We start from the raw sequence: 26,107 nt of genomic DNA, 5'->3' as shown, positions 1-26,107 counted from the left end.
ATGTTTCAGCTGCTATGTTTAAACCACTTTATTTAAGGCAAGGTGGTCACGGTCAATTAAAACATAGAGCACACCTAGAATTTTACTAGAATATATTTCACCTCCCACTGTTTTATCTTGTGCAAATTGAGACACTCCTGAGATCCACTGGAGACTATTCTGCAGAAGTCAGTGCCATTATTCCACAAATTATGTTTGGAGTTTTTTTAGTATAAATTTTGCAAAGAGTTGCTGTACTTCACATATTCACAGAAACAGAAACAAAAGAAAATGATTTCCTATAGGAAACGTCACTAAAATTGCAAAGGAAATCAGACATATTCAAAGTGACCATCTGAACTATATCAACTGTCTTAATAATGTTGCTTCCTCCTGGCTAAAACAAGATCAGCACAGCACATGTCTTCTTTCTATTCTTTGGGCAGATTGCAGGTGTTACCACCACTCACCATATGCTCAGAGGCACATGTTACCAAATTCTTCCAAGCTACACAGCAAGTGGATTGAACTGTGAAATACCAACCCAAATTGTGTTTGCATTTTGACAAATTTGTAGGGCAGTACAATATCTCAGAGAGAAGGTCAGGTCTCCTGCTCCCCTGGTGCATTCATTATAGCTGCCCAATTTCCCTGCTTTTTAAAGTTTGATAGAAATATCTGTGGGCTATAGATACATTCTTACACCGCAAGGTTTTTTGTCTATTACTGAATTTCCCTGCTTTTTAACCTGGGAGGTAAGAAATGGGATCCTCTGCAAGCTTGCTGAGAATGGATTGAACATTTGCATGCTTATTGAGTTCAGTGGGATTTACTTCCCAGCAATCATGCTTAGGATAGGTGAAAATGACCACAGGGGATGGAGGGGGGGGGAAGAAGACGAGGAGGGAGGGGAGGAAAGGTAGAGGGGAGGACTGGGATGGGAGCAGGCAGGAGGGGGAGGGGAGGAGAAGGACAGGTTTGATCATTTGCATGTTTGTTGAGTTCAGTGCGATTTACTCCCGTGCAATCATGCTTAGGATAGGTAAAACTGACCAGGGGGAAGGAGGGAGGGCTGGAGTGAGCAGGGGAGGAGGGAGAAGGAAGAGGGGGGGAGGAAGGGAGAGCAGAGGGAAAGGAAGGGAAAAGCATGTCTGATCATTTGCATGCTTATTGAGTTCAATGGGATTTACTCCTATGCAATCATGGTTAGGATAGGAAAAACTGACCATGGGGAAGTAGGAGGGGAAGGGGGAAGGGGAAGGAGCGTTTTGGGGGGGGCAAAGGAAGGGGGAGGAGAGGGCAGGTTTGATCATTTGCATGCTTATAGAGTTCAATGGTATTTACTTCCATGCAATCATGCTTAAGATTGGTAAAACTGACCATGGGGAGGAGGAAGGGGAGGAGGAGGAAGGGGAAGGAGGGGATTGGAAGGGGATGGGAAGGGAGGGGCAAAGGAAGGGGGAGGGAAGGGGCAAGAGGGAGGGGATAGGAGGGAGAAGGGAGGGTGGGTTTGATCTAGGGTTGCCAGGCTCAGGGCCTGAGAATGATTCTGTATCTTTAAGAAAAGAGAAAATTCAACCAAATACAGGTTTTCTTGCAACACTGTAATGGGAAAAACCACAAGGTGAAATTCTCCCTTCCCCCTGCATAACTTTTAAAGATACAGAAGATCTCTTGGAGGCTGGGCCTGGCAACCCTAGTTTGACCATTTGCATACTTTTTGAGTTCAATGGGATTTATTTCTGTGCAATCATGTTTGAAAATGGAAATGGACTGCCTTCAAGTCGACCGAACTTATGGCGACCCTTTGAATAGGGTTTTCATGGTAAATGGTATTCAGAGGTGGTCTTTATCATTGCCTTCCTCTGAGGCTGAGAGGCAATGACTGGCCCAAGGTCACCCAGTGAGCTTCATGGCTGTGTGGGGATTTGAACCCTGGTCTCCCAAGTCCTAGTCCAACACTGACCTGGGGAGGGGAGGAGATTGGGCACTGGGCAGAGGGGAAAACCCTTTCCAAAAGGAAAACATTGTGAACAGTATTATTGCTTTTCAGCGTTTCCCTCACCTTTTCATTCTACAGCAGGCACATGTAGCCTCCCACCCAAATTTAAACCAAAGCTGTCCCTGGCCACATCCACACCAGGCCTTAATTTCACTTTGGACAGTCATGGCTTCTCTCAAAGAACCCTGGGAAGTGTAGTTAGTGAAGGGTGCTGAGAGTTGCTAGGAGAGGCCCTGTTCCCCTCACAGGCCTTCAGTCAAAGTGGCTGACTGTTAAACCAGTCTGGCCACTGGAGCTCTGTCAGTGGAATAGGAGTCTCGTCTCAGCACCCTTCATAAACTACACTTCCCAGGATTCTCTGAGGGAAGCCATGACTGTCTCATGTGAAATCAAAGTCTGGTGTGGGTGGGGGCCCCTGATTAGGCAAGCCAAGCAGCTGTGAGGCTTTTCGAACACTGACAGTTGGTTCTTACTGAGCATGCCCCGCGTTATCATAGGCTGCCAGCCAAAATTTCTTAAATTAATTAAAAATCAGCCAGGCATTTTTTAACATTTAAACTGCAGAAGATGAAGGTTAGAGTATGGGGCAAGGTCAGTATTAGGATTACAGGTACTCTGTGAACATGGCTGATTTTTAATGAATTTCAACAGATTATGAGAAAGAGAAAAAAGTCAAAAAGGGCTCTGGGGTTTCTCTCTCTCTCTTTAGACTTTGAACTCTCTATTCTCTCTGAGTGTTTTGTGTATCGCCATGAAAATTGAGAGGGTTGTGAAGCAAGTGTTTCTGAGTTCAGGACTATAAATTTTGTAAGGTTTTGTTTTGAAATGAGCTTATGGGAAGCATCAGAATGGCATGAGGGTATTTTCAATTTAACATTGCAGAATGTGAAAAATCCACGCTGGCTATAGTATACAGCCACTCTCGTGGCTGTATAATGAAGAAGTCTGACCTGTGTTGAAGTGTATTGGTCAGCTATGTCTTTGATGGTCAGCAGGTGGGGCTGTTTTTTTTTATTTCACCTTCCAAAAATAAAAAATAAGTGCCATGATTCAAGAATGGCATTGGCAGAACTGTTAGGAGTGATCTGCCTATAGAGGCCTGAAAGTTATGGGTAAATGAAGGAGGACTAGATAGTGTCCTGGGCATGCTTTGTAATCTAAGTCAACGTCTCAGAGAGATATGGATGTTTTCAGAGAAAATGAGCCTGTGGTGGGTTCCTTTCTACAGTCTGGGAGCATTCTGCTTGTCTCAAGGAAAAGTGGTTGGGGTTGAGCAGACACAGGTTTAGTACTTGGTACTTACACCTGGTATGATGACAATGTCCCTTGCTTCCAAGAGGAAATCCTGCAGACAGCTAGTGCACACTGGTGTTCACCTGATAGCATGTGGCTAGCCTACCTTACCATCAACAATTCTCTGGTGCCCAAGATGGAGCTGCCCCAGTTCCTAGGAGGAAACTACCCTGCCAGCCAGCACTATCCCTATCCTAAGGTAAGTCCTACCACTTCCTTCCATTTCCCCACGCAAGAGGTGGAAGGAAGGGAGATGGTCATACAGACGTTTCTGTGACCTTACGAGCCAGAAGAGCAGAGGTTCCCATGCAGTGGTCTGTGGACCGCCAGTGGTCTGTGAGCGTCACTCAGGTGTCCACGGCAAGTCTATGTTAAATATTCATATTGATTTTTAATTGTATTTTATTGCTTCTTGTATTGTGTTTCCATTTGAATTCTAGGGAATGCAAATTGTAATACGATAAATTACAATATAAGAAATAAATTAAGCAATAAAATTACAATTAAAAACCATACAGCGTCTATCACAGTGCTTTACAATTGCTACAAGAAGCAGGAAAACTATTAAGTGGCCCACCACCAAGATTAACAGCAATTTTCAAGTGGTGTGTGATAAAGGGGAAAAGTTTGGGAACCACTGAGCTAGAGGAACCAGCCAACCAACAGGCAAAGTCTTGCCTGGTCCTCCTTTACACATTTGTCCTCTTGATAGTTTGCAGAGCCAGGCGTAAGCCCTTGGCACCTTAGAGCAGAGACAGGGAAGCTGTGACCCTCGTAGATATTGCTGGCCTAGAATTCCTATTACTGTATCCCTGACCTTTAGCCATGCTGGCTGGGGCTGATAGGAGCTGGAGTCCCACAACATCCCCAGCCCTGCTCTAATGGAATATGGTTTGCCTACACCACTGGCTTGGTCATTAGTGCATGCGTGCTTATGACTGATGACAATTTGTATTCCCCATGGTTGCAGGCTGACTTCACAAGCTTTTCGCCCTGTCTTGTTCAAACTTTCATTCCTGGTCCTTGACTTCCTTGTCTCTTTTCTCTTTTCCTCTCAGGCTGGACAGCCCATTCCATCAGTCCAGCTCTTTGTGGTGAACCTGTCTGGGATGCTTAATGTGCAGGAGTTACTTCCTCCAGAATCCTTCCAGGGCAGGTGAAGGGGGGAGGGGAGGGGAGGGCCGGACAGTATTGATGGTGACATTTTGCTCCCTTTTATCCAAGCAATTGCAGATTCAGAAATAGCCTTCTTTGAACTTTGTGGCTGATCCAAGTTTGTTCTTGTTATATCTATAAAAGGTATTATTATTTAGATTTTTATCCTGCCCTTACTCCCAAAGGTGCCCAGGGCAGCAGGAGCAGCAGCAATAGCGAGCTTTGGAGAAAATAACATTTTAAACTTGGTATCATAAAAAATATGTGTGCATTTATAATGAACAGATTCAGAAAGAATATTACAGGGATGCAACAACAAACAGGTAATGCTGGCTCTAAGGTGGAAGCTGAACAGGTTCCAGAGTCCAAGGAGGTTAGAGTACGCTGTGTTTCTATAAGCCCTTAGCACAGGGGTGGGGAACCTGTGGCTCTCCAGATGGCCACCAGGTGCTGCAGGACTCCAGTTCCCATCAGCCCCAGTCAGCATGGCCAGTGCCACGCTCACGTCTGATAGGAGCTGGAGACCAGCAATATCTGGAAGGCTACAGGTTCTCCATCCCTCCCCTTAATGTAACACAGCCAGTACATAAGATCTTGCACTTCCAAAGAAATTTTCTGACATCCCTAGATGGTAGTCAGTTTGGAAGCTTATTTTATGCTGCTTCTTACTTGACACAGTACTGGAAAGAAGAAGAGGACCCTGGATGTGTTGGTCGGTTACTTCTATGTTAATGGAATGGTGAACTATCGGCCAAATCGCCCCAGAGGGAGCAAGGCTGTTTTGACCGTTCTCTCCCAAACAGCTGATATCACTACTATTCTGCTTCCAGGGAATATTATATCACCGTGGTAAAATGGGTAGCACACTCCCGGCTGGCTGTGCGATGGTTAAACAGGCCGCAGAACATGTCTGTGCTGAGTCTGTGCGAAGCTGCCACAGGAGCTTGCACTGAGGTGAGCCTCAATTATTTTAAGGTACTAGTCGTATTATTTATTTATTCCATTTATATCCCACCTTTCCTTCAAGGAATTCAAGGTGGCGTACATGGTTCTCCCCACTTCCCATTGTGCCCTCAGAACAACCCTGCAAGGTAGGTTAGGCAGAGCAATTGCGACTGGCCCAAGGTCACTCAGTGAGCTTTATGACTGAGTGGGGATCTGAAATCTGGTTTCGCAGGTCCCAGTCCAACACTTTAACTGCTATCCCACACTGGCTGCCATATATATTTCTCTCTGTGTGTGAATTTGTGAGAAAAAGAGCCCCCTGGGTTCTATCCCTAGGAATATAGACTCAAGCACATACATTATGTGGATTAATTAACATACATTAACCATCCAGTCCCACTCTGGTCTCCAACCTTTAAATGCATCCTTTCAGGAAAGAAGGTAGGGGGAATTCATCACACTGCTCTTAAGGGCCAATCTTAAGGGGAGGTAACATGGTATACAAGTGTGTGATTTTTATTTAGTATGAGGTATCAATGTGCAGCTTGTCTTGTTTTCTCCCTCCCAAAGGCTTTGCTAACAACCTTGTGTATCCTCTTAGAGATACCAGATGACATCAGACTCCTGGGTGGACATGCAGGTAACAGACTTGATATCGTTTTGCTCCTTTCTTATTCTCTGCGCAGGTGAGCCACATCCCCATATCTCACATTCAGGAAATTGCTATTTATCTCTCAACCAGCTGACGGATCAATTGGATTTTTAATTTAGTTTTCTTCAAAAGAACACAGCCCATTTCAATCATCATTGGAAACCCAAATTGCTCATAGGTTGCTCATAAGTGACCATTCATTAAGTAAAGAATGTCAGGGTAACCAAATTCTACTTCTTGCTAATGGCAGAAAAGGAGTGCCTCAGCAGCTGTAGAAGGCCCTTGTGTGTGGAAGCAAACTTGTTTCTAGCTTCCAATATTCTGGCCAGTAAGAGAACGGCCACAGGGATGATTGACAAGTAGTTGGCCCTTAACAAAAATGACTTCTCCAAAATATGAATACATTTAATTGTGTGTGTGTGTGCATGTGTGTTAGGGATAGGCTGGAATTCCACCCAATTTGGATTTGGTACCAATTTTTTCATTAATTCACTTATTCTCTATCATTGCTGATTGGATTTTTATGTAGTGATTTTCTGTGGCTATTTGCAAAAATTGGGGTGTTTTTTTTAAAAAAACTGCCTTTAAAATACCAAGAATTATAATTTTATCGACATTTCCTTCCAAAATATCAATATTACTATCAATATTGGTGGAAAAAAGAACCAGTAAAGCAGCGACTAGCAGACAAAGCCTTGTTGTAAACTGCCCAGAGAGCTTCAGCTACGGGGCGGTATACAAATGCAATAAATAAATAAATAATAAATAATAAAAGAATGAACTCAAATTGATATCAGCCTGTTAGGTTGCCGACAGAATGCTTTTGAATCAGCACTGGCCAACAGATCTTTAGTGTATATGTGTCTGTGTGTACCTAATTTATATTTGTATTTAGTGTTTTGCTGTATTATATTTCCTTTTGATAGTCCCTTCAGTGGGGGAATCTGTGTGGCCCTCCGGATATTGTCAGACTCTAGCTCCCATCAGCCCCAGCCAGCATGGTTAATGGTCAGGGATGATGGGAGTTCTAGTCCTACAACATCTGCAGGGCCACAGATAAGCCACCCTTGCCTTAGGCTTTATCACCGCAAGATCTCTACCTACAGGCCTAGTGCAGGAAAATCCAGGACATACTGAATATTAACAGTCCTATGCATAATCCAAGGGCTATGAAATGTTTCTTTGATTGGCGGCCTCTGAGCACCTGCTCAGCCCCCATTTTTCTCAACCACAACAAAAAATGCCCAGCCTGGCACTCTTGAGTAGAGCTGGACAGCTGGGTCTAACTGTCATATTCGTTTCTCACATGCCCTTGGGCTTGCATCACTCAGTCTGGGGAACTGAGGGGAAATTAACATGGTGATGGCTAGACTCAGTCACCCACTGCTGCTTGCCACTGCCAGGGTCCGGGAGGCACAATGACAGAGGGGCCCCAGGGCCACTTCAAACCTGAAGCCCACCCTATAAAAAAACAAGCAAAACTTCACCTTGGATATCCCACAATGTACCCACATCCTCCTTTGTTATGTATCCCAGCAGGGAATGCCCATCTTTTCTGAAGATGCAGAGATCCTTTTTCTGCCAGTGCCTGTGAAGCAGGGTGCACGAGGAGCATTCCACCATATCACCATGCTTTCCACGCAGGTAAATCTAGCCATCTTGCTGGCTGCACATAATTTTAAACTCCCCCACTTTCAGTGAAGGAACTGCTTCCTACAGATGTTGCAGCTCATTCTCCCATATGAGCCATACACCTGCAAGCCTCACATCTCGTGCTATGGCCATGAGGCATTTTAAAGCAGGGTTGGGCAGCCTGTGGCACTAGGGCTGCATGTGGCTGAATTTCAGAAAGGCTCTTGCAACTGTTAAAGCAGGTGTCAGCTCAGGTAGTCAACGTGGGGCCCTCCAGATGTGGACTAGAAAAGGCTTCACCTGTGACCATTGGCCATGCTTGCTCTGGCTGATGGGAGTTGGAGTCCCAAAACATCTGGAGGGTACCACAATGGCTGCCTCTGTGTTAAGGCACAGACGTCCTGGCAAGACAAACAAAACAAAACTTGGTAGCTCTGTGTAGTTCACAGCATGCTAGTGAGCGGCATGAAAGGGAGGAACCACAGACTGAGCATTTGGGGCAAGAAGGAAAGGTGAAGGGAGCAGTTCATAATAAAGCAGAAAGATGTGTGTGAGTCACGAGAGCATTTACATGGGGAGCTTAAGAAGAGTTTGGAAAAGGTTACTTGGTAGTGGGTATTCAGGGGAATGTTGGTTGCATTGGAAGGAACCCCCCTTTTTTTTTCACGAGGCCCTTTGCTAGCTAGCAGCTTTGCGACGAACTTTTCCTGGTTGTTGTGGGAAATGGGATGCTGGGAAAGTGATGGAATGGTCAGTATGGGAACTTGGCAGGTGCATCCTGGCACTGGATTAAAGGCCAGCTTGTGTGCCTTTAATGGGCAGACTTTTGCAGCAGAGGACCATAGCTCAGCAGTAGAGCATCTGTCTTGCATGCAGATGGTCCCAGGTTCAGTCCTTGGCATCTCCAGGTATGGGTGGGAAAAGCTCCTGCCTGAAAATCTGGGAAGCCACGGCCAGTTACTGCAGACAACACTGAGCCAGGGGTCTGACTCGGTCTGAGACTGCATCCACACTATGCATTTAAGGCACATTTAAAGCACATGGCTTCCCTCAGAGCTGTTGTTTGTTCAGGATGCTGGGAATTGTAGCCCTGTGGGGGGTATACTACAATTCCCAGGCTTCTTTGGGGGAAGTCATGTATGTCAAATGTATAATGTGTTGTCAGCCTAAGGCAACTTCTGATTTTATCCCCATGCACTGAAAAGCGTCACCTTGTGATTTCTGCACATCAGGCTGCTGATAAAGACAGAGCAGCAGACCAAGGCAGTTTTTATCTAGTCGGCTGGCAACCCTGCCTAGCAAACATGCCAGAGAAAAGCATGGTAGGAAGCGGTGCTGCCTGTTTGGCAGTGTGTGTGTACCCCTCGTGGCGAACCAGGGAAAAGAGGTTCAGCCCTATCTGAATCAAAATGTTAAATATGCCATGAAACCCCATCCGCAAGAACAGTCTGCATTTTCCGTCAAGGAGCCCTGCCTTTCCCCCCCTTTAACTAGGCATGGAATAGCAACCAACCTGATACACAGCAATTGAGCTGGTGCATCGTTTTGAGTTTTGCATGTCAGACTACAGGAGTAGAGTCCTTTTTTAAAAAAAACAACAACCAGGGTATATATAGCAAGCAGCAACGTCTGAGTTCTGACAATGCTACTAGGGAACACGTGTGAGTCTTGCCAGCCACATCCTCCCCTTTTCCTTCTCCTATCAGCCCAGTCGCAAGGAAAGTAGCGTGCGCCTCCTGACCTCTGGGAACTGGGACGTCACCAGGATCCTGGCATATGATGAGAATAGCAAACAGCTGTGAGTATCAGAGGCCATGATCCTCCCCCTATCCTGGAGCTGGTCCTCCAAACTTTAGCAGGAGGAGCAAACTCTGGCTGGCTGACAATGCCCTTTTTCCTAGATATTTCCTGAGTTCTGAAGAAAGGCCCAACTCTAAACATTTGTACAGGTGAGTATTCTGGCCCATGTCCTACAAATAGTGCGTGGAGTGTATATAGCATATAAATAGGACCTTCAACAAAATGTTGCAGTGTGTAACGTAAGTCAGAATTATTATCCCCGTTTTGTAGATGGGAAGTTGAGGGTGGAAACTAGTGCCTTGCCTGAGGCTGCTTACTGAATTTAGACTGAGCTGAAGTGAGATCTGAATACTGTGGCCCCTATAACCATTTTTTAAAAGGTGTATTCAGCAACTTGCCACTGATGCAATAATAGTGCATTAGTGGTGGATTTATACTGGCGTGTCCACACATTGTTCTGCTGTATTAGTTGTTCTGCAGTGCTTTCCCAGTGTTGCAGCCACATTACTGCCACTTGGAGAGTCACTCTTGCAGTGCACTATAGTGCAACAAAAGTGGGACCAAAAATACCCCAAATAAAATATTTGTTGTGGTATAAAAGTTGCAGGATTTCAGCACGAAGTTACCAGACAAAGCAGTATGTTCAACCTGATCTAGAGCCTTGCATGGTAAAGCAGCCTTACCCTCATGCTTCTGGGGCAAGTGAATAGTGAATTGCTGTCACCCAGTGGCATTCAGGTGGAATTACACCCCAAATTCTTAATCTCACATGGGGCTCATCCACACAGCGATTTAGTGTGTGGTGCTACTTTCATCCCTTTGTAATTTGCATGGTTCACATGACGTTGCAGACAAGCAGAAGCTATAATGCAGTTTTCCCCTTTAAATCCGTATCAACCCAATCCAATTATAATGTGGAAAGGAAAAACCATCCCAGCTTCACTGTGCTCCTCCGTGTAGGCCAGCGTTTCCCAACTAGTGGGCCACCAGATGTTGTTGGACCACAATTCCCATCTTTCCTGACCATTGGCAATGCTGGCTGAGGCTGATGGGAGTTGTGGTCCAACAACATCTGGTGGCCCACTAGTTGGGAAAGGCTGGTGTAGGCGCTTTGTTTCGATGTTTTTTTAGTGGGTGGGCTCTCTTATGCCCCATCGCCCACTCCCTCTCTCTCTGCCACCTGCAAAAGCTGTGGCAGCCGCTGCCTACTTTTCCTTTCACTTACTCCCCCCTCTAATCAGTTTCATATAGTTGCATGTCAATTGCACCCCAATGCTGTCCCTGCCGGAGAGGCGTGCAATTGACAAGAAACAATGACACTGGAAAAAAACCCTCCATTAGCAATATCGATACTCCGGAGGGAGTAAACATGTAAAATTGGGGGCGAGGCCACAAGGAAACCACAATACTAAATCTTTCCAGAGGAAAGCCTACTTGTGTGAAAGGAAAACAGTGGATTGGAAGCTACCACTGAGAAAGAAGTATGGACATTGAAAAGCTATTGCAATGGTAAAAGCAGATTTAGTACGAAGCTAGGCTCCCGTGTGGATAAGCCCATCATCATGCAGGTGTTCAGCTTCATTTGAACCTGATTTTCTTTTCTTTCTTTTTTAAACCAAATATATATTTACTGATTTAGTCATATAAACATATCAAATGAAAACAGTGCAACAAGAGAATCTAGTGTACACAGCCATGGAGGATCTTTATCGGCATATTAAAATTATTAATGTTCAGTCCAGGGTATATCCATATATAGTACACCATCCTAGTTCAGTTCTCCATGGAGTTTCCATTAACCGATGGTGAGCTGCAATACTTGGACCTGATTTTTCAACATCCTAACTCTACTTTTTAGCACTGCAGCACTTTGGTTTATTGTGGGTAATGAAGACATTGGGACTGGGAAGGCCCTGGCACCTCCTCCATCTTGGGGGTCTGGGTGGCTGGTGGGTCTCTGAGGAAGGGAAAGGGCTTCTCAATATGTACTTCTCCTCTTCTCGAGCAGCCTTGACCTTGACGGCTCCTTCAACCGCACCTGCTTGACCTGTGGCCTGCGCCCTGGCTGCTCCTTTGTAGATGTCAGTTTCAGTCCCAAGATGGGGCATTTTATACTGTTCTGCAGAGGTGGGTTTCTGCAAGAGGAGACACAGTAGTATTTTACAGGCACATAAGAGCTTGTGGATTCACTCCAATACATATATTTATATTTCTTTTTATTACCATGTTTGGGCTTCACTGACATGAGGATCAAAATGGTTAAGGTACTTCTACAACAAATAGATAGCTGAAATGCTGATGCATGTACATTCTGATTATTAGTAAAGTCTCAAAAAGGTACAAATAATACATGCACAGGAACTCACTCTTTATTTGCTTAAACAGTCCACAGATTTGGGACGGATAGTGGGACACAGGAATGTATATGAACACAAGCTGCCTTTATTAAACTGTGTTTGTGCCGATATGTGTGTATTTGGATGCACACCCACACCCTGCCTAATACATATACCAGAATACATATACACACCTATGTATTTTATTTAAATTCATATTCTGCTCCATGGATCAAGGCAGGCTTTGAAGATATTGCCAATTTCATGGTCAAAAAAGGGGGAGGGGGAAATATGCCCGTTACCACTGGGCTCACAGTCCAATAAAAAAAGAGAGATGGTCTTAAAGCAACAAAACTGATTCACTGAAGCAAGCCCTATATGTGGTAACAGTGTCTAGTGCTTATGCTGTGAATTGTCCAGCATGATCTAGGGTCTGTATACTACTGACCTGAGTTTTCTTCACCCGGTAGGGCCTGGAATCCCTCAAGTTTCTGTTCATTGCACAACTAATCCCCACAGTGAGTATCAGATTTGAGGGGAAGGAGCTTGCCTTTAAAACCATTGTGCACCTCGGTCTCTCTGGAAGGGTATCATTTTACTGTGCGCATAAGTTACATAACATAGAGACAGCACTTTTAGGCTTGTGTGCCTAATAACTTCAGTTAAGCTCTATCCCCTGTGAATTCAAGTCATGTTTTTAAAAGCAGTTGTTGCCCCTTGCTATCACAATATCCCGTGACAATGAGTTACAACTTTATTATATTTGTGGAGAACTACTGGTTTGAAAAATTTGGCACCCAGTCACAACTGACTTGCATGCAGAGGTGCCCAACTACTGCTAACCATGTTGGTGTCTGCCTCATTCCTCATCCGGACTCCCAGACTTTCTTCTCCTAGAAGAGAACCGGCCTTTGCAAGATGGCCTTATGCGTAAAGAGATGCCATTGGTGGAATTCCAGTCCTATCAGCTAGCCAGCTATGGTGAGAATGCAAAAGTTGTGCCCTTCCTATCGCAGCCATAGAAATCCTCCCCTAACCCCCCCCCCCACCTTGCCTGATAGGGGGAAAGTGGCAATGTGACATTATGGAATAAAGGCAGTGGGCTAGCAATTCTGGCGGTAGGGCACCTCCAGCTAAGGGTGGAATAGAGTTGACCATTTACAGAAAGGCAAAGTTGTAACTTAAAAATCATGGAGCTTAAAGGGGAAATGGGATAGTGTGGAGGTTCGCCACCATGTGGATTGGGGTTGAAAGAACACAGTGGGAGCTATGAGGGTCCCCAAGTTGTGAGGCAAAGGGTTCAAGGGCCTGAAGACTGCAGCGCCATGGATGTGTGAGGTTTGCAAAAGATGTAGGAGAGTGGGGAGAATAAGTTTGGTTGTTAAAAGATAACGGGGTTATCCTTCTCCTGTATTCACATTTCTCTCCTGTTTTCCCTACAACTCAGACCTGCCTGTGCGTGTGACTCTGCCGCCACCACACCGGTGTACTTTCTGCCCTTTGCTACTGATGCTGTGAGTGACACCCTGACTCCCTTAGCTTTGCCCCTGTGCTCTGATTCCATCCCTGCAGCTGTGAGTTCATAAGTGATCAGCAGGGAGAGCAACAAGCCAGATGATCTCTGGTTTGTTGCATCTAACGCAACTATGATGGAGAAGGGGAATGAGATGGAATGAAGGAACTGGGCTCAACATTTGAACTGGCATGGGGAGATCAGTCTGCTGTGGCTACCTCTGTTCTCTAAGCACACACAATCTATAGCCTGTGGTTCAGGTCTGGACCAAAGGATGTGGCTTCCCCTGCCCCTCATTTAATTGATTTTGCAGGGAATGTTTTTTTAATAACCCCAGTGGGATTGTCACTCTATTTGTGAATGTGGGGTTGTGGGTTTGAATCTGAATACCACCATCTCCTGGAAGACCACCCACCTCTCATCATGTTTACTTCGCCCAGGGTATGATTTTAACTGGTACCTCTCAGTAACAGATCTTTAGTTAGCTGGAAAAGAGATTCTGTGTCAGAGAAGACCAAACTCAAATGGGATAGGGCCAAATTGCTCATCCAAAAGATGTCCCGGAGGTCAAACTCTTTTTTTCCTCTCCATGAAAATGTCATTCCTACCAGAGTGTAGCATTAACCTATCAATTTTACCTCATCAGACATTTCAACGTTTGAAAAATTAGTGAATTTTCAGCCAGTCCTTCTCAGCCCTTCACTACTATTGAGTAACCTCAACAAGATTCATACATCTGGAATTGGGAGGCCTCACTTTTAATTTTCTTCACCAAATGTCACATTCAAAAGTCTCAATGTGCTGGGTGGGGGGGAAGTTTAGGATGGCATTAAAATCTGCCTTTTTTTCCTGCCTTCTCTGTGAAAATCTTTAAAAATGAGCTTCAGCCTAGTTGGAGTTTCATAGTATCATAGTGCCATAGTTTTCCACCTGAAGTGGCACCACACTCTTAGGCCACTAGCTAGTAATGTGACATTCACCCTGTTCTAACTATGAGTATATGTTGGATTCGGCTGAGGGGAGAGCCAAATCAAGCCTATTCTGATGTTTTGGACAGCTATGGATTGCTATGGGTTGGATTTGATGACCCAGAGTGACCCAGGGCTGTCAGGGGGCCGGGTATCAAGCAGAAAGAAGAAGCATCCATGGCTCCTCTTTCTGCCTGATGAGCAGAGGCAGCGATCCTCTGGGAGTTCAGGTGCTGTTTTGCAACCCTTTGCACAGGATAAATTGACTCCACACTCAGTTGGGAGGGGGAGGGAAGGAGATGTAATGTGTGTGCTTTTACGCTAATTAAACATGAGCCCCACCCCTAATCTTATTTCGGAGTGGCTCCAAGCCTGGGTGGGTGGTCCCCGTGTCAACCCAGGGTGGGTCAGCCTGATGCCCCCCCTCTGGATTGGAGCCACAGGGCGAATGGGGGGTTGTGCACAGCCCTAGTTCTAACCCCCAACTTCTCTTTTTCCAGTCCAGAAGCCCCTGGAGGCCAGCTGGCCACTGAGGAATTCCATCTTGATTGGGATACCATCCTCTCCAGCTCTTTGGGTGCTGTGGTCATCCAATTTGATGGCCGTGGCTCTGGAAATCAAGGGCTCAAGCTGTTGCATGAGGTCAGCCACCAGCTCGGTTCCTTGGATGTCAAGGACCATGTAGCTCTCATGCAGTAAGTACCCTTGAGCCTAGAGTGTCCTCAGGTGTTGTTTATGTGGTGCATGTATGTCAGTCCACCCCGGTGTGGTTCCAGGTGTTGAGTGCATGTCTACTGTTGGGTCAGCAGTTGTCAGAAGTGGAGGGGTAGGCAGCTAACCACTCTGCTGCTTTTTATACTCAGTCCATGGTGGCTCCCTTCTGATGTTGAATGAATCTTTAATGGGATTGAAAAAGCTCCTTGTAGGTGGTTGTAATTTATTTATTTAGGCTATTTCTATACCGCTTAATATATAAAAATATCTCTAAGAGGTGTACAAGACAAAAAGAACACAAGAAGTATTATAAAAAGTACACAATGAAACCATAATACGAATAAACTCATACTTAATACAAATTATTAACAAATAAAATATACCAACACAGCAAATTCCATCACACTTCCCCACTTATCCCCTGCCCTGCTCTGTTCCAACAACTTGGAAGAAAGTCCTATCATAAGCCATGGTGCATTCAACGAGGGTACCCTTCTGCCTCTGTTGTTTCAGTCTCCAAGAGGAGATGGTAGGTATATGCACTAACCATGTCAAGAAACCTTCTCTAGTCAAGAAAGAGACCAATTCCAAAGGCTCACTCTTCAGGCCCAGTTCCAGGTGAAGCCTTATGGCTTGTGTAAGAACATTAGAAGAACCCTTCTGGGTCAGACCTAAGATCTATCTAGTCCATTTCAGTCCTCACAGTAGCCAACTAGATGCCTATGGGAAGCCCATAAGCAGGACCTGAGTACAATAGCATTCTTCATCAAGGATGTTAATGTTGGTTTCTCATTTTTCCAATATTCAGTTCAGTTCTCCACATTTCCACATCAGTTTTCAATTTTTTTAAAAAAATTGTCAGCATTTTTTTAATGAATTTCTCCAACTATACACTTGCATATGCAATTTTTGCCTAATGTTACACATTTTTGCAAGCAATTGTCCAGAATATAATTCATGTATATTTGTATGCATTTATAAGCGCACTTTACCATTACAGATGCATTTTTGTATACGTTACTTGTCTGGAGAACTGCACTGCAAAATTCAGATAAGTGCGAATTTCAAAGGGTCGCTATGTTTTGGTTTGCATATTGTTTCCAAAAATGTAAATTTGATAAGTTTAAATGTGAGTAGAATCAAATTTCTCCCCCATCCCTACTCTCCTTGGGGAAGATTTCCTCTCATACATTGCTCTCGGCCATCTTGGATAAGAGGGAGAGGTTTCGCTCCATATTCCCTCCCTTTCAGAGAAGAGAATGTCTGGGATGTGAAGTTGGGCCTTTTCGGTTGTGGCTCCTGTAATATCAGCATTGCTCAGATGTAAACAGGAACACTCTTGGATTGTGTCTTGAGTGCCTCCCATTTAACACATCTGCATGCTATATATTGTTTTCATTTATTCTGCATTAATCTGTCCTGGTATGACTTCTGAAGTAAGGTGGTTATTAAAATGACTGTAACAAATTTATCAATTTATTTATTTTTAAGTTTTAAGATACGTTCAATAGCACTAGAGTAGCTGGAACTCATGTTGCGAGCACAGCCCTAAATGTGCCAATGTGGCATTGCTGTTAGAGTTGGGATCACCGTGCCCCCCTGGGCAGCATTGTGATCACCTCCTCTGAAAAGGGTTAGTAAATAGACCCTGAAAAGTCCACAATGCGTGAGAGACTGTCTGCTCTTCCCGCTCAATTTCTGTTGCACTAGCTCAGTTTATAGTGAATATTCTCCCTTAAACATAGCCCCATTTCACTGGATGCCACGATACATTGGATGTTGGTGCCTTTTTCCCATTGATGGTGTGGATGAAGGCTGCATCATTTTGTGGCCTGTCCCTTTTTCTGTTTTTACACTTGACAGCCATTTTGTGTTATGCCACTCCTCAACAGTAGCTATTTTGTGATGGGCAACCATGGCACCTTCTCAGAATTCCCAATGTGCTCACTGCCCCCAAAAGGTTGGTGACCCTTGAGTTAGAGTATCAGACTAGGGCTGGGGAGACCTAGATTCAAAGTGCAACTCAGTCACAAAGCTCATTGGGTGACTTTGGGGCAGTTACTGTCTCTCACTGTAACCTACCTCGAGGGATGGATAAATCTGTTCATCTGAGTTTCTCTCCAGTTCTGTTATTTCTAGTCATTAAGTTCAGTTCACCACATTTCCACACCATTTTGTGACTTTTTAAAAGTCTGCATGAATTGTATGCATTTGTGTGTGCATTTCTCCCAATATGTTCATTTTTAATTTATTTTCACTAATGTATACATTCTTGTGCACACTTTCCCCTAATATATAATACCTGTATGCATTTTGTTGTTGTTGTTGGAGAAATGCATCTCAAAATTTGGAGAGGGGCAAATTTTGAAGGATAGCTGCATTTTGTTTGTGTATTAGTTCAGGAAGTCCAAATTACATAATTCACATTAAAATACAACTGAACAAAATACTCCCTCCTCTGCTACCTACCTCACAGGGTTGTTGACAATGTGTGCCATCCTGAGCTCTTTGGAGGTAAAGCAGGGTGTAAATATAATGAATGAATATAAATGTCTCCTCAGAAGCGTGCCCCATTGAGTTCAAGTGGAGATAGGATTGCAGTTTCAGCAGCATTACTATCCTGAAAGGTATGCGCACGCAGAAGGAAATCAGTATATTGGCATTCTGTGTCCGTGTATTTATCATCAAGTGTGCTAGAGTCTAGATGCATCCTCCATCCAGTCAGAGACCTGGTGGAGGGTGCCAAAACTTGAAGAACTCGCGTGCATATGGGCACTGGGCATTGATACCACCTCCAAATATTGCCAAAAAGATGTTTTACCAGGGACAGCTACCAAAAATACAGATCATGCTTAATAAAAAGGGACAACTGGACATTATGAGCTCCTCTCAAATTCCTTGTCCGATAAGATCTTTCAGTCTATTGTCTTGTTCTCTCTGCATCTCCAGATTATGGGTAGGAAGGAACTGAAAATTACATACAAGAATTTCACTCCCTGACTTCTAAATGATTGGTGTTGCTACTGTTGCTTTTAATCTGCTTTTAATTATTTTATTTATTTATTAATTAAATGTATATCCCACCCTTCCTCCCAGTAGGAGCCCAGGGAGGCAAACAAAAACACTAAAAACACTCTAAAACATCTTAAAAACAGACTTTAAAATACATTAAAACAAAACATCTTTAAAAACATATTAAAACAAAACATCTTTTAAAATATCTTAAAAAAAAACAGTTCCAACACAGACGCAGACTGGGATAAGGTCTCTACTTAAAAAGCTTGTTGAAAGAGGAAGCTCTTCAGTAGGCGCTGAAAAGATAACAGAGATGACGCCTGTCTAATATTAAAGGGGAGGGAATTCCAAAGGGTGGCTGCAACAGTACTAAAGGTCTGTTTCCTATGTTGTGCGGAACGGACCTCCTGATAAGATGGTATCTGCTGGAGGCCCTCACCTGCAGACTGCAGTGATCGACTAGGTATATAAGGGATACGATGGTCTTTCAGGTATCCTGGTCCCGAGCTGTATAGGGCTTTGTACATCAAAACTAGAACCCTGAACTTAGCCCAGTAGCTAATGGGCAGCCAGTGCAATTTTTTCAGCAGTGGGATGACATGTTGGTGATACCCTGCCCCAGTGAGCAGTTGCACCACCTAGGGTTACCAGCTGTTTGGCTTTGGCCGGGGACTCAGGCTTTCAAAGATGTTCTCCAGGTCTCCGGGCAAATCACCCCCCTGTCCTTTGACCTCTGTTTTTTGGGGCTGGCTGCCCGGTCGCAGCACCACTCACGTGTGTTCTGGTCTTCCAGCCACACATGGAGCCTTGAATGCCTGCCAGGGAGACGACGACAAGGAGTTAGTAACATGCCTTGCAGCTTGATCCTGCGCATGCTTGCTTGGAAGTGAGTGTGCAGGCAAGAGCAGCTGGGGGAGCAAGGGCCTCGGAGAGAGGTGTGCTGCCAGGAAGGGCCAAGCTTTTGGCTACCTAGCAGGGTGGGTACCCCCAATGGAGGTGGGCCACTGCCTTGTCCTTCTGCCCCGCCACTTGGGCGCTGGTGGAGCTGCTGCTCCTGAGGCTGCTCTGGTGCCTGTGGCTCCTTTCCCACCCTTCCTCTTTCTCCCTCAGAGCGCACTTGACTGCCCAGTGGCTGCTGCCACCTCCTGGACTCCGCTCTGGGGGGAGCAGCAGCAGCTGCAGCTGAGGTAGTACCGTCCCTACCATGCCTGGCTTCTCCTCCTCAAGTTGCCTGAGCTTTCCTCCTCCTCCTCGGCATCCTTTCTTGGCATTACTTGCTCTTCCCCCTCGCCATTTTCAGCCAGGGAATGGAGAGGACTTTTCAGAAACCAACTTTTGCCAGCCTGAGTGGTGGCTCTAGCATACTTCTCCTAACCCTTGCTGCTCTCCCTCTCTTTCTCTTCGCCTCTCCCCCTCTCATGCTGCTGGAAGTTGTCTATGAGCGCCCTGCTGGTCATCCGGCGGCCCAGCCCCTTGCAGCTGGGCAATGGTGGCGGCATCTCCTTCCACATTCAGATCGGCGTCAGCTGGGAGCCGGTGCTCTTGCTGCAAGACTCCTCTGTACATAGAAATGTGGTTGTCTAGGTGACAGTCAGGAAAGAGGCTGCTGGCTAAGGAAGAAAAGAGCCTTGGCTAACAGACCATTATGTAACTCAATGTCTCATGGTTCTATTATTCCTAAGGATGCAGCTGTTCATTTTCAGGCTCCGCTTTCCTTTCTTTCTCGTGAACTTCTCTATGAACAAAGTTCAGATATATTGCAATGCCTTACAATCTTTCTGCTCAAACAATGAAATAAAACCAGCAAATCTAGCTAGAACTGTAGTAACCTTGAGACACTCCACAGAGTTCATTAATTCCAGGACCACCCCATTCATTGCATGCCATACAAGTGCCCCATGTTGAAATTGTTCCTGCTAGTGGGCAGCTATGCTGGTCCCACTTCTAACCTCAGTCTCCTTCACGTGTGCATTATTTGAAAGGTAATAGCATCACACATTGAACAGGGCTATGGGGCCATTCCTCTAGATCCACATGCTGATTTTCACTGAAAACCTTCCCAATATGAAGCTTGAATCTAATACTTGCTTTTCTGGAAGAAAAGCTGCGATGCTAATCCCACATACCTGGTGTAAACCCCACTGAATTCAATAGGACTTTCTTTTGAGTAGACATGATTAGGATTGTGCTGTAAATTAATGGGACTTTTGAGTGAACATAGCAAAGAATTGTGTTTGTGTTGTAAACTTTCTCTCCCCCTCCAATCCTATTTTTTTAAAGCAATTAGGCAGGGCTTACATAGGTATCACTGCTTTTATTATGTAGGAAACTAATACTTATTTTATTTTATTTTTTAAAAAATGTTCTGCAATGACCAACTGGTTTTGCCAATAAACTATTATATGGCATGTATGTATTTTTACATCTGCAGTGTGTGTGTGTGTGTGTGTGTGTGTGTGTGTGTGTGTGTGTGTGTGTGTGTGTGTGTGTGTGTGTGTGTAGAGTCTTCCCAACAACCCTGTGAGGTAGGGTTGGTGACTGATAACCAAGGCAGCTCACAACAAGAAATAAATCCCTCTAAAATCTAATAACCATAAAAACAAGTATAAAGAGTTGCAAAACAGCTTATCTCTTGAGGCTGCAGTTCCGTGCACGCTTCCCTGTTTAAGTAAGTCCCATTGAATACACTGAGACTTCCTTCTGAGTAAACAATCATAGGATTGCACTACAAATATCTTTACAAGTTGTATAAATAATAAACATCTTTGACAGTCATGCTTATATAAATATTTCTTCATACTTTTTGTACACCGCCCAGAGAGCCACTCGCTATGGGCGGTTCAAAAATGAAACAAATAAATAAATAAAATAAATATTATGTCCCGATAAATATCTGACTTCACACTATGGTTGTACAATATTACTTCCTCTACATTTTAAGTGTGCCCTTCTTCCTTGGGGTGTTCATGGCTCAGCCCCCTCTGTTTTCATCCTGAGGGGCAGATTAGGCTGAGGGATGGTGAGTAGCCCATGGTCACCCAGTCAACTTTATAGCTCATTTCCATTTGAAAAAAATATTAAAACAATTTACATGCAGGCAAAGTTTATTAAGTAGATCCATACAATACATTTAAAACACATCCAACTTGCGTTTAAAGTGCATGACTTCCCCTAAAGAATCCTGGGAAGTACAGTTTCCCACTCACAGTTATTGTTCCCATTACCCTTAACAAATACAGTTCCCATGATTCTGTAGTGGGATTCATGTGCTTCAAATGTGTGTTGAATGTGCTTTAAATGAATGATGTGGATCTGCTTTAGGCATGCTGTCCATTAATTAGTGAATTGAAAAGAACAATTTTAAAAGATACTTTTTTAAACAGGAAAAGGGCTGTAGTTCAGTGGCAGGGCATATGCTTTGCATGCAAAGGTCCAAAATTCAATTTCTGGAAAACACTATTGCCTTGAATCCTGGAGAGCCAGTGCTAGTCCGTGTCATCAGTGCTCAGTTGGATGGTATCAAATGGCCTGAATTGGTATAAGGTAGATTCCTTTGTTCCTAAAAGTGGAAAGAGACCCAAGGGCTACAGTGACTCCAAAATTTATTTATGTATTTTATTTACAAGATTTATATACTGCTTTATTGTAAAAAATATCTAAGTGGTTTACGGAAGGAATTAAAACAATAAAATTATTGGCAAAAACAGTTAAAGACAGGTATTTAAAAACATTCGAAATAATAAAACCAACAATGAGTTAAAAACACAATGGCTTCTACATGCTGGGGTAGGCTTGCCTAAACAAAAATGTTTTTAGCAGGTGCTGAAAAGAGTATAATGAGGGTGTCTGCCTAATGTCAATAGGCAGGGAGTTCCAAAGCGTAGCTGCCACACTAAAAGACTGATTTCTTACAAGAGCAGAACAAGTACTATCTGGCACCCATAACATGGAAATCACACCTTTAACTTGGTCTGGTAGCAAATCAGCAACCAGTGCAGAGGTATTATGTGCTGATATGGTATCACTCTTCTCAGCAATTGTGCCACAGCATTCTGTACTAACTGCAGCACCTGGGTCAGTTTGTGTTGCATGGGGATTTCTGTGACCTTGGTTGACTGGCTGCCAGGATTTTTTTAGTTTTGGCTATTGGTTAGGAATCCTGACTGGTTGTGGGATGCTGAATTTTCTGCCTTACTCATAAGAATTTTGTTGTGGTTGGTATGGTATTACATTTAGGAAATCATCACTGTCTTTTGTTTTTCTTTTTCTGTTTGCATTTCATTTACCTTTAACCTCACTCCCTTACAGCCATAGAAGCAACAATAGTGGTTCCATGCACTCAGCTCAACCCCCTTAAACCACTGATGATGCACCTTGTTGGTTGCATGACAGTTTGTTTCTTGCCCAATAGCGGTGAAAGAGAATTCACATACTGGGAAGTGTGGCTGCAATTGTTGTTTTTCCCAAGCTGCTGCCTGTGAAGGTAGATCAAACCATGTGTGTTTTCTCTCTGTCAATTATTACTAACTGGAATTGTGTTGGCTGTCAAAGTGAGTTTATTGTCTCCACAGGGGAGACAGAAAAGGGTAGAGAATCTTCTTACTCTTACTCATTTCTCAGACCTCTTTCCAAACTGAAGGGTCAAATCTGTAAAGAAGCTTGGAGCAACCATGTAAAAAGGTAGGGGCAGGGCATTCCAACCAGGGGATTGCCGACCCTGCTTGGATATCGACCTCTTTGCAGAAGATCCCTAGTCAAGCTTTACCAACAGCACAATCCAAACTATATCTACTCAGAAGTAAGTCCTGTTAAGTTCTATGGGGCTTAGTCCCTTAGCAAGTGTGTTTAGAACTGCAGCCTTCAGGGGCATCCGTTTTTACTCTTGAGTGCTCCTGTCTAACATCTCCACAACACTAGGCTCCTTTATTCCTACAGTGGCCTTCTGGTGACTGGGCTGGCCTGAGGGCATTTAAACCCTTCTTGCCAGAAGCAAGTAGGCTAGATTAAATGTTCCCTACCCAGGCTCTATTTTTTAGCTAACATTTCTATTTTAATTTCCAATCAGATAAATATTTTTGTCTGAATTGTATGCTCCAAGCAACTGTGGTTGATGCTTAAGCAATCATGCTTAATGACATCACTAGGGCCTGCCCCTGTGACATCACTAAGACCCACCCTGTGACATCACTAGGGCCCACACCATGACATCATTAGGGCCCACCCCCATGCCATCAGTACAACCTGTACCCATGACACCACTAGGGCCCATCCTGAAATCTCAGGGTTTGGGATGCTTCTGACCTGGCAACCCCAGCAGCACCACATTTTGCACCAGCTGCAGCTTCCGGACTAGTCTCAAGGGCAGCCCCACACAGAGCACATTATTGCCATTTTAGTTATAGTTTTATTAATTAATAGTGTGTATTACAGCATTTTTACTTTTATATGGAGAACTTATTTTACTGAGAGACAAAGTAGGCTCAGGATCTCAAATGAAATTAAGTCAACTGGGGTGCATTCAATACACTACACAACTCTTTCACTGTGAGCAAAGCAGGAGTCCAGAGCACTGCAAACAAACCAATTCTTCCTGGCATGCTAAAAAGAAGCATGCGTATCTATCTTCTGAGAATGGCTGTATCAGAGCCCTTCTGGACATGTTTATTATTTGACTGCTGTGGCTTCCCCCAAATTCTGGGCAGCATTGTAATCAAGTGATAGTGTTAAAAATCCTCTTTTGGAAATCCCTAGTCCCCTTTAGAACTACAGCTCCCAGAGTTCCTTGGGGTGAGGAATTGACTTTTTAAAGCAGTTTCAACTCTGTATTGCAGATATGTGCTCTGTTTGCACCTTGCCTCCTTGAACCTTGCTTCAGTTTGTCCCTTGTCTTATCTTTCATTCTCCCTCATTTGTTCCTCATTTGCACAGCAGCTCTTTGCACCTTTGCAGTGCCTAGATATAATGAGCCGCAGAGGGACAAACAATAAAAAGCAGCCTAGCGTGCTTTTAATCACAAATGTATACTAGTGGCAGGCAATTGGGTGCTTTAGGAATTAGATTTTTGTGAATTCCAATGCTAACTTTCCTGATCTACAACTGCCAGACTAATGTGTGGATTGGAATGCAATTATCCTCTGAATTTCACACTTCTGTGAGATGTGCAGTTCTCAGCTCAAAAAACATAACAAATGTGTTTAAAATGCAAATGTTAGAGATAAATTGATAAATTTAGAGATATATTGAGAGCTAATTCTTAGCTATGAAATATAATTATATACGAATTTTCATACTTTTTTTAAAAAATGGAAAAAATGGAAATGGACTTATGAATGTGAAACTGGAGTCATTGGACATAGACTGATCTAACCATTCCTACTAGGCAGTGTTTCATGTCTTGAACCATGCTGCTCAGGATATCCATCCAGATACTGTTCATTGAGTTCATTGTCATTCTTCACGTCTAGAGAGCTTAACATAAAGTGTTTTACAATAGGAACAAATTCCCAATAATCCCTACCTGTAGTTGTACAATCTAAAAAAGATGGAGAAAAAAATAATGGGGTGGAGAATTGGCAATGAATTTCCTGGGACCGAGCCCCAGAAGCGGTGTCTTAATCAGGGACGTGAGACAAACTAAACCAGTTGATCCTAGTATGATCTGGAGCATATTACAGGACAGACAGCTGATCATTTGACAAAACCAGGGTAATCTGTAGATGTGTTCACAGTTATGTTTGGAATGGCACAAGAATATCAATTTCTAGGTTGACATGGGGAGAAGACCACAGAGAAGCAGAAAGACCTCTGCAAAATGTAAAGGCCTGGCCTTTTAGCCCTTCTTTCTGCTCTGGGGGCTAACCAAGCATTTGAGTGGGCCTGATTCAGAATATTGCTTGATATTCTCTTGGGAACTGGAACAACAACAAAAAAGGCACTCAACACAAAGGGGATCAACAAAGAGCTTGCCTTCCCCATGTGTAACAGGCTAAGGACCACCATGCACTTAGTACTATTGCTCTCTACGGGACCAGCCCTTCTATTAGGTGAGACAGCCAATGTTGGGCGCATCGAAAGGGAAGCAAATTCATTGTTAATTAATTTACAATTATTGAATTTTTGCCAGGCATTTGGGGGGGGGTTGTCTCAGGTGCCAAAATAAATTCAGCCTTGGGAACTATGCACCTTGACTTGGAAGTGAAGGGTCAAATCTGAAGTGAAGGGTCAAATCTGTAAAGAAATTTGGATGTTAAAAGGTAGGGGCAGGGCATTCCAGGCAGGGGGTTGCCAACCCTACTTGGATATGGATATCTTGTCAAGCTTTACCAACAACACAATCTAAACCATATCTACTGAGAAGTAAGTCCTACTGAGTTCTATGGAGCTTAGTCCCCTAGTAAGTGTGTTTAGAATTGCAGCTCTTTGGGGGCATCCATCTTTACTCCTGAGTACTCCCATCTAATATCTCCACAACACTAGGCTCCTTTCTTCCTACAATGGCCTTCTGGTGACTGGCCTGGCCTGGCCTGAGGGCACTTGACCTTTTTGCCAGAAGCAAATTGGCTAGATTAAATGTTCCCTACCCAGGCTCCATCTTTTAGCTAAGATTTCTATCTTAATTTCCAATCAGAAAAGTGTTTTTGTATGAATTGTATGTGCCAAGCAACTGCGGTTGATGCTTAATGTATCATGCTTAATGACATCACTTGGACCCACCCCATTATGTCACTTGGACCCACCCTGTGACATCACTTGGACCTGCCCCATGACGTCGCTCAGGTCCGCCCCCAAAACCTCATGGTTTAGGATGCTTCTGACCTGGCAACCCTAATTAGTACAGATTTACAGGGGAAAAACTGCATGATACCTTCTGTTTGCCAGTAATTTCATGTGAACCATGTGAATTAAAAAGAAATTTGAGTAGCACCAAACACACACTAAATCACTGCGTAGATGAGCCCCATGAGGGCTCAATGTAGGAGAGGTTGAGCTAGCACAAACTGGAACTGAGCAGAAAAAGCAATCAGTTTTGAGGGCATGTTTACTGGGACTTTTTGTGGGATGTAGGAGGTACTGGGCACACATACTGGTGCTTGCAGGCACCAC

At 44.1% G+C, this 26,107-nt stretch overlaps 1 protein-coding gene across 1 annotated transcript in view; it reads left to right on the top strand.

Moving 5' to 3' along the window:
- LOC133382083 (inactive dipeptidyl peptidase 10-like) overlaps positions 1–26,107 on the top strand; it is a 58,132-nt gene that overhangs the window by 24,473 nt on the left and 7,552 nt on the right. The window contains exons 9-20 of the mRNA XM_061621739.1: positions 3,319–3,473; positions 4,333–4,430; positions 5,260–5,383; positions 5,976–6,014; positions 7,563–7,670; positions 9,365–9,456; positions 9,560–9,607; positions 11,467–11,585; positions 12,265–12,312; positions 12,677–12,775; positions 13,242–13,308; positions 14,776–14,970. Of these exons, the coding sequence (XP_061477723.1) occupies positions 3,319–3,473; positions 4,333–4,430; positions 5,260–5,383; positions 5,976–6,014; positions 7,563–7,670; positions 9,365–9,456; positions 9,560–9,607; positions 11,467–11,585; positions 12,265–12,312; positions 12,677–12,775; positions 13,242–13,308; positions 14,776–14,970 (1,192 nt within the window). The remainder of the gene's footprint in view (positions 1–3,318; positions 3,474–4,332; positions 4,431–5,259; positions 5,384–5,975; positions 6,015–7,562; positions 7,671–9,364; positions 9,457–9,559; positions 9,608–11,466; positions 11,586–12,264; positions 12,313–12,676; positions 12,776–13,241; positions 13,309–14,775; positions 14,971–26,107) is intronic.

The sequence above is a fragment of the Rhineura floridana genome, chromosome 3, assembly GCF_030035675.1.
Source record: "Rhineura floridana isolate rRhiFlo1 chromosome 3, rRhiFlo1.hap2, whole genome shotgun sequence".
NCBI lineage: Eukaryota > Metazoa > Chordata > Lepidosauria > Squamata > Rhineuridae > Rhineura > Rhineura floridana.
The sequence above is the reverse complement of the archived record's forward strand: the minus strand, read 5'-3'. Positions and strand labels throughout refer to the sequence as shown.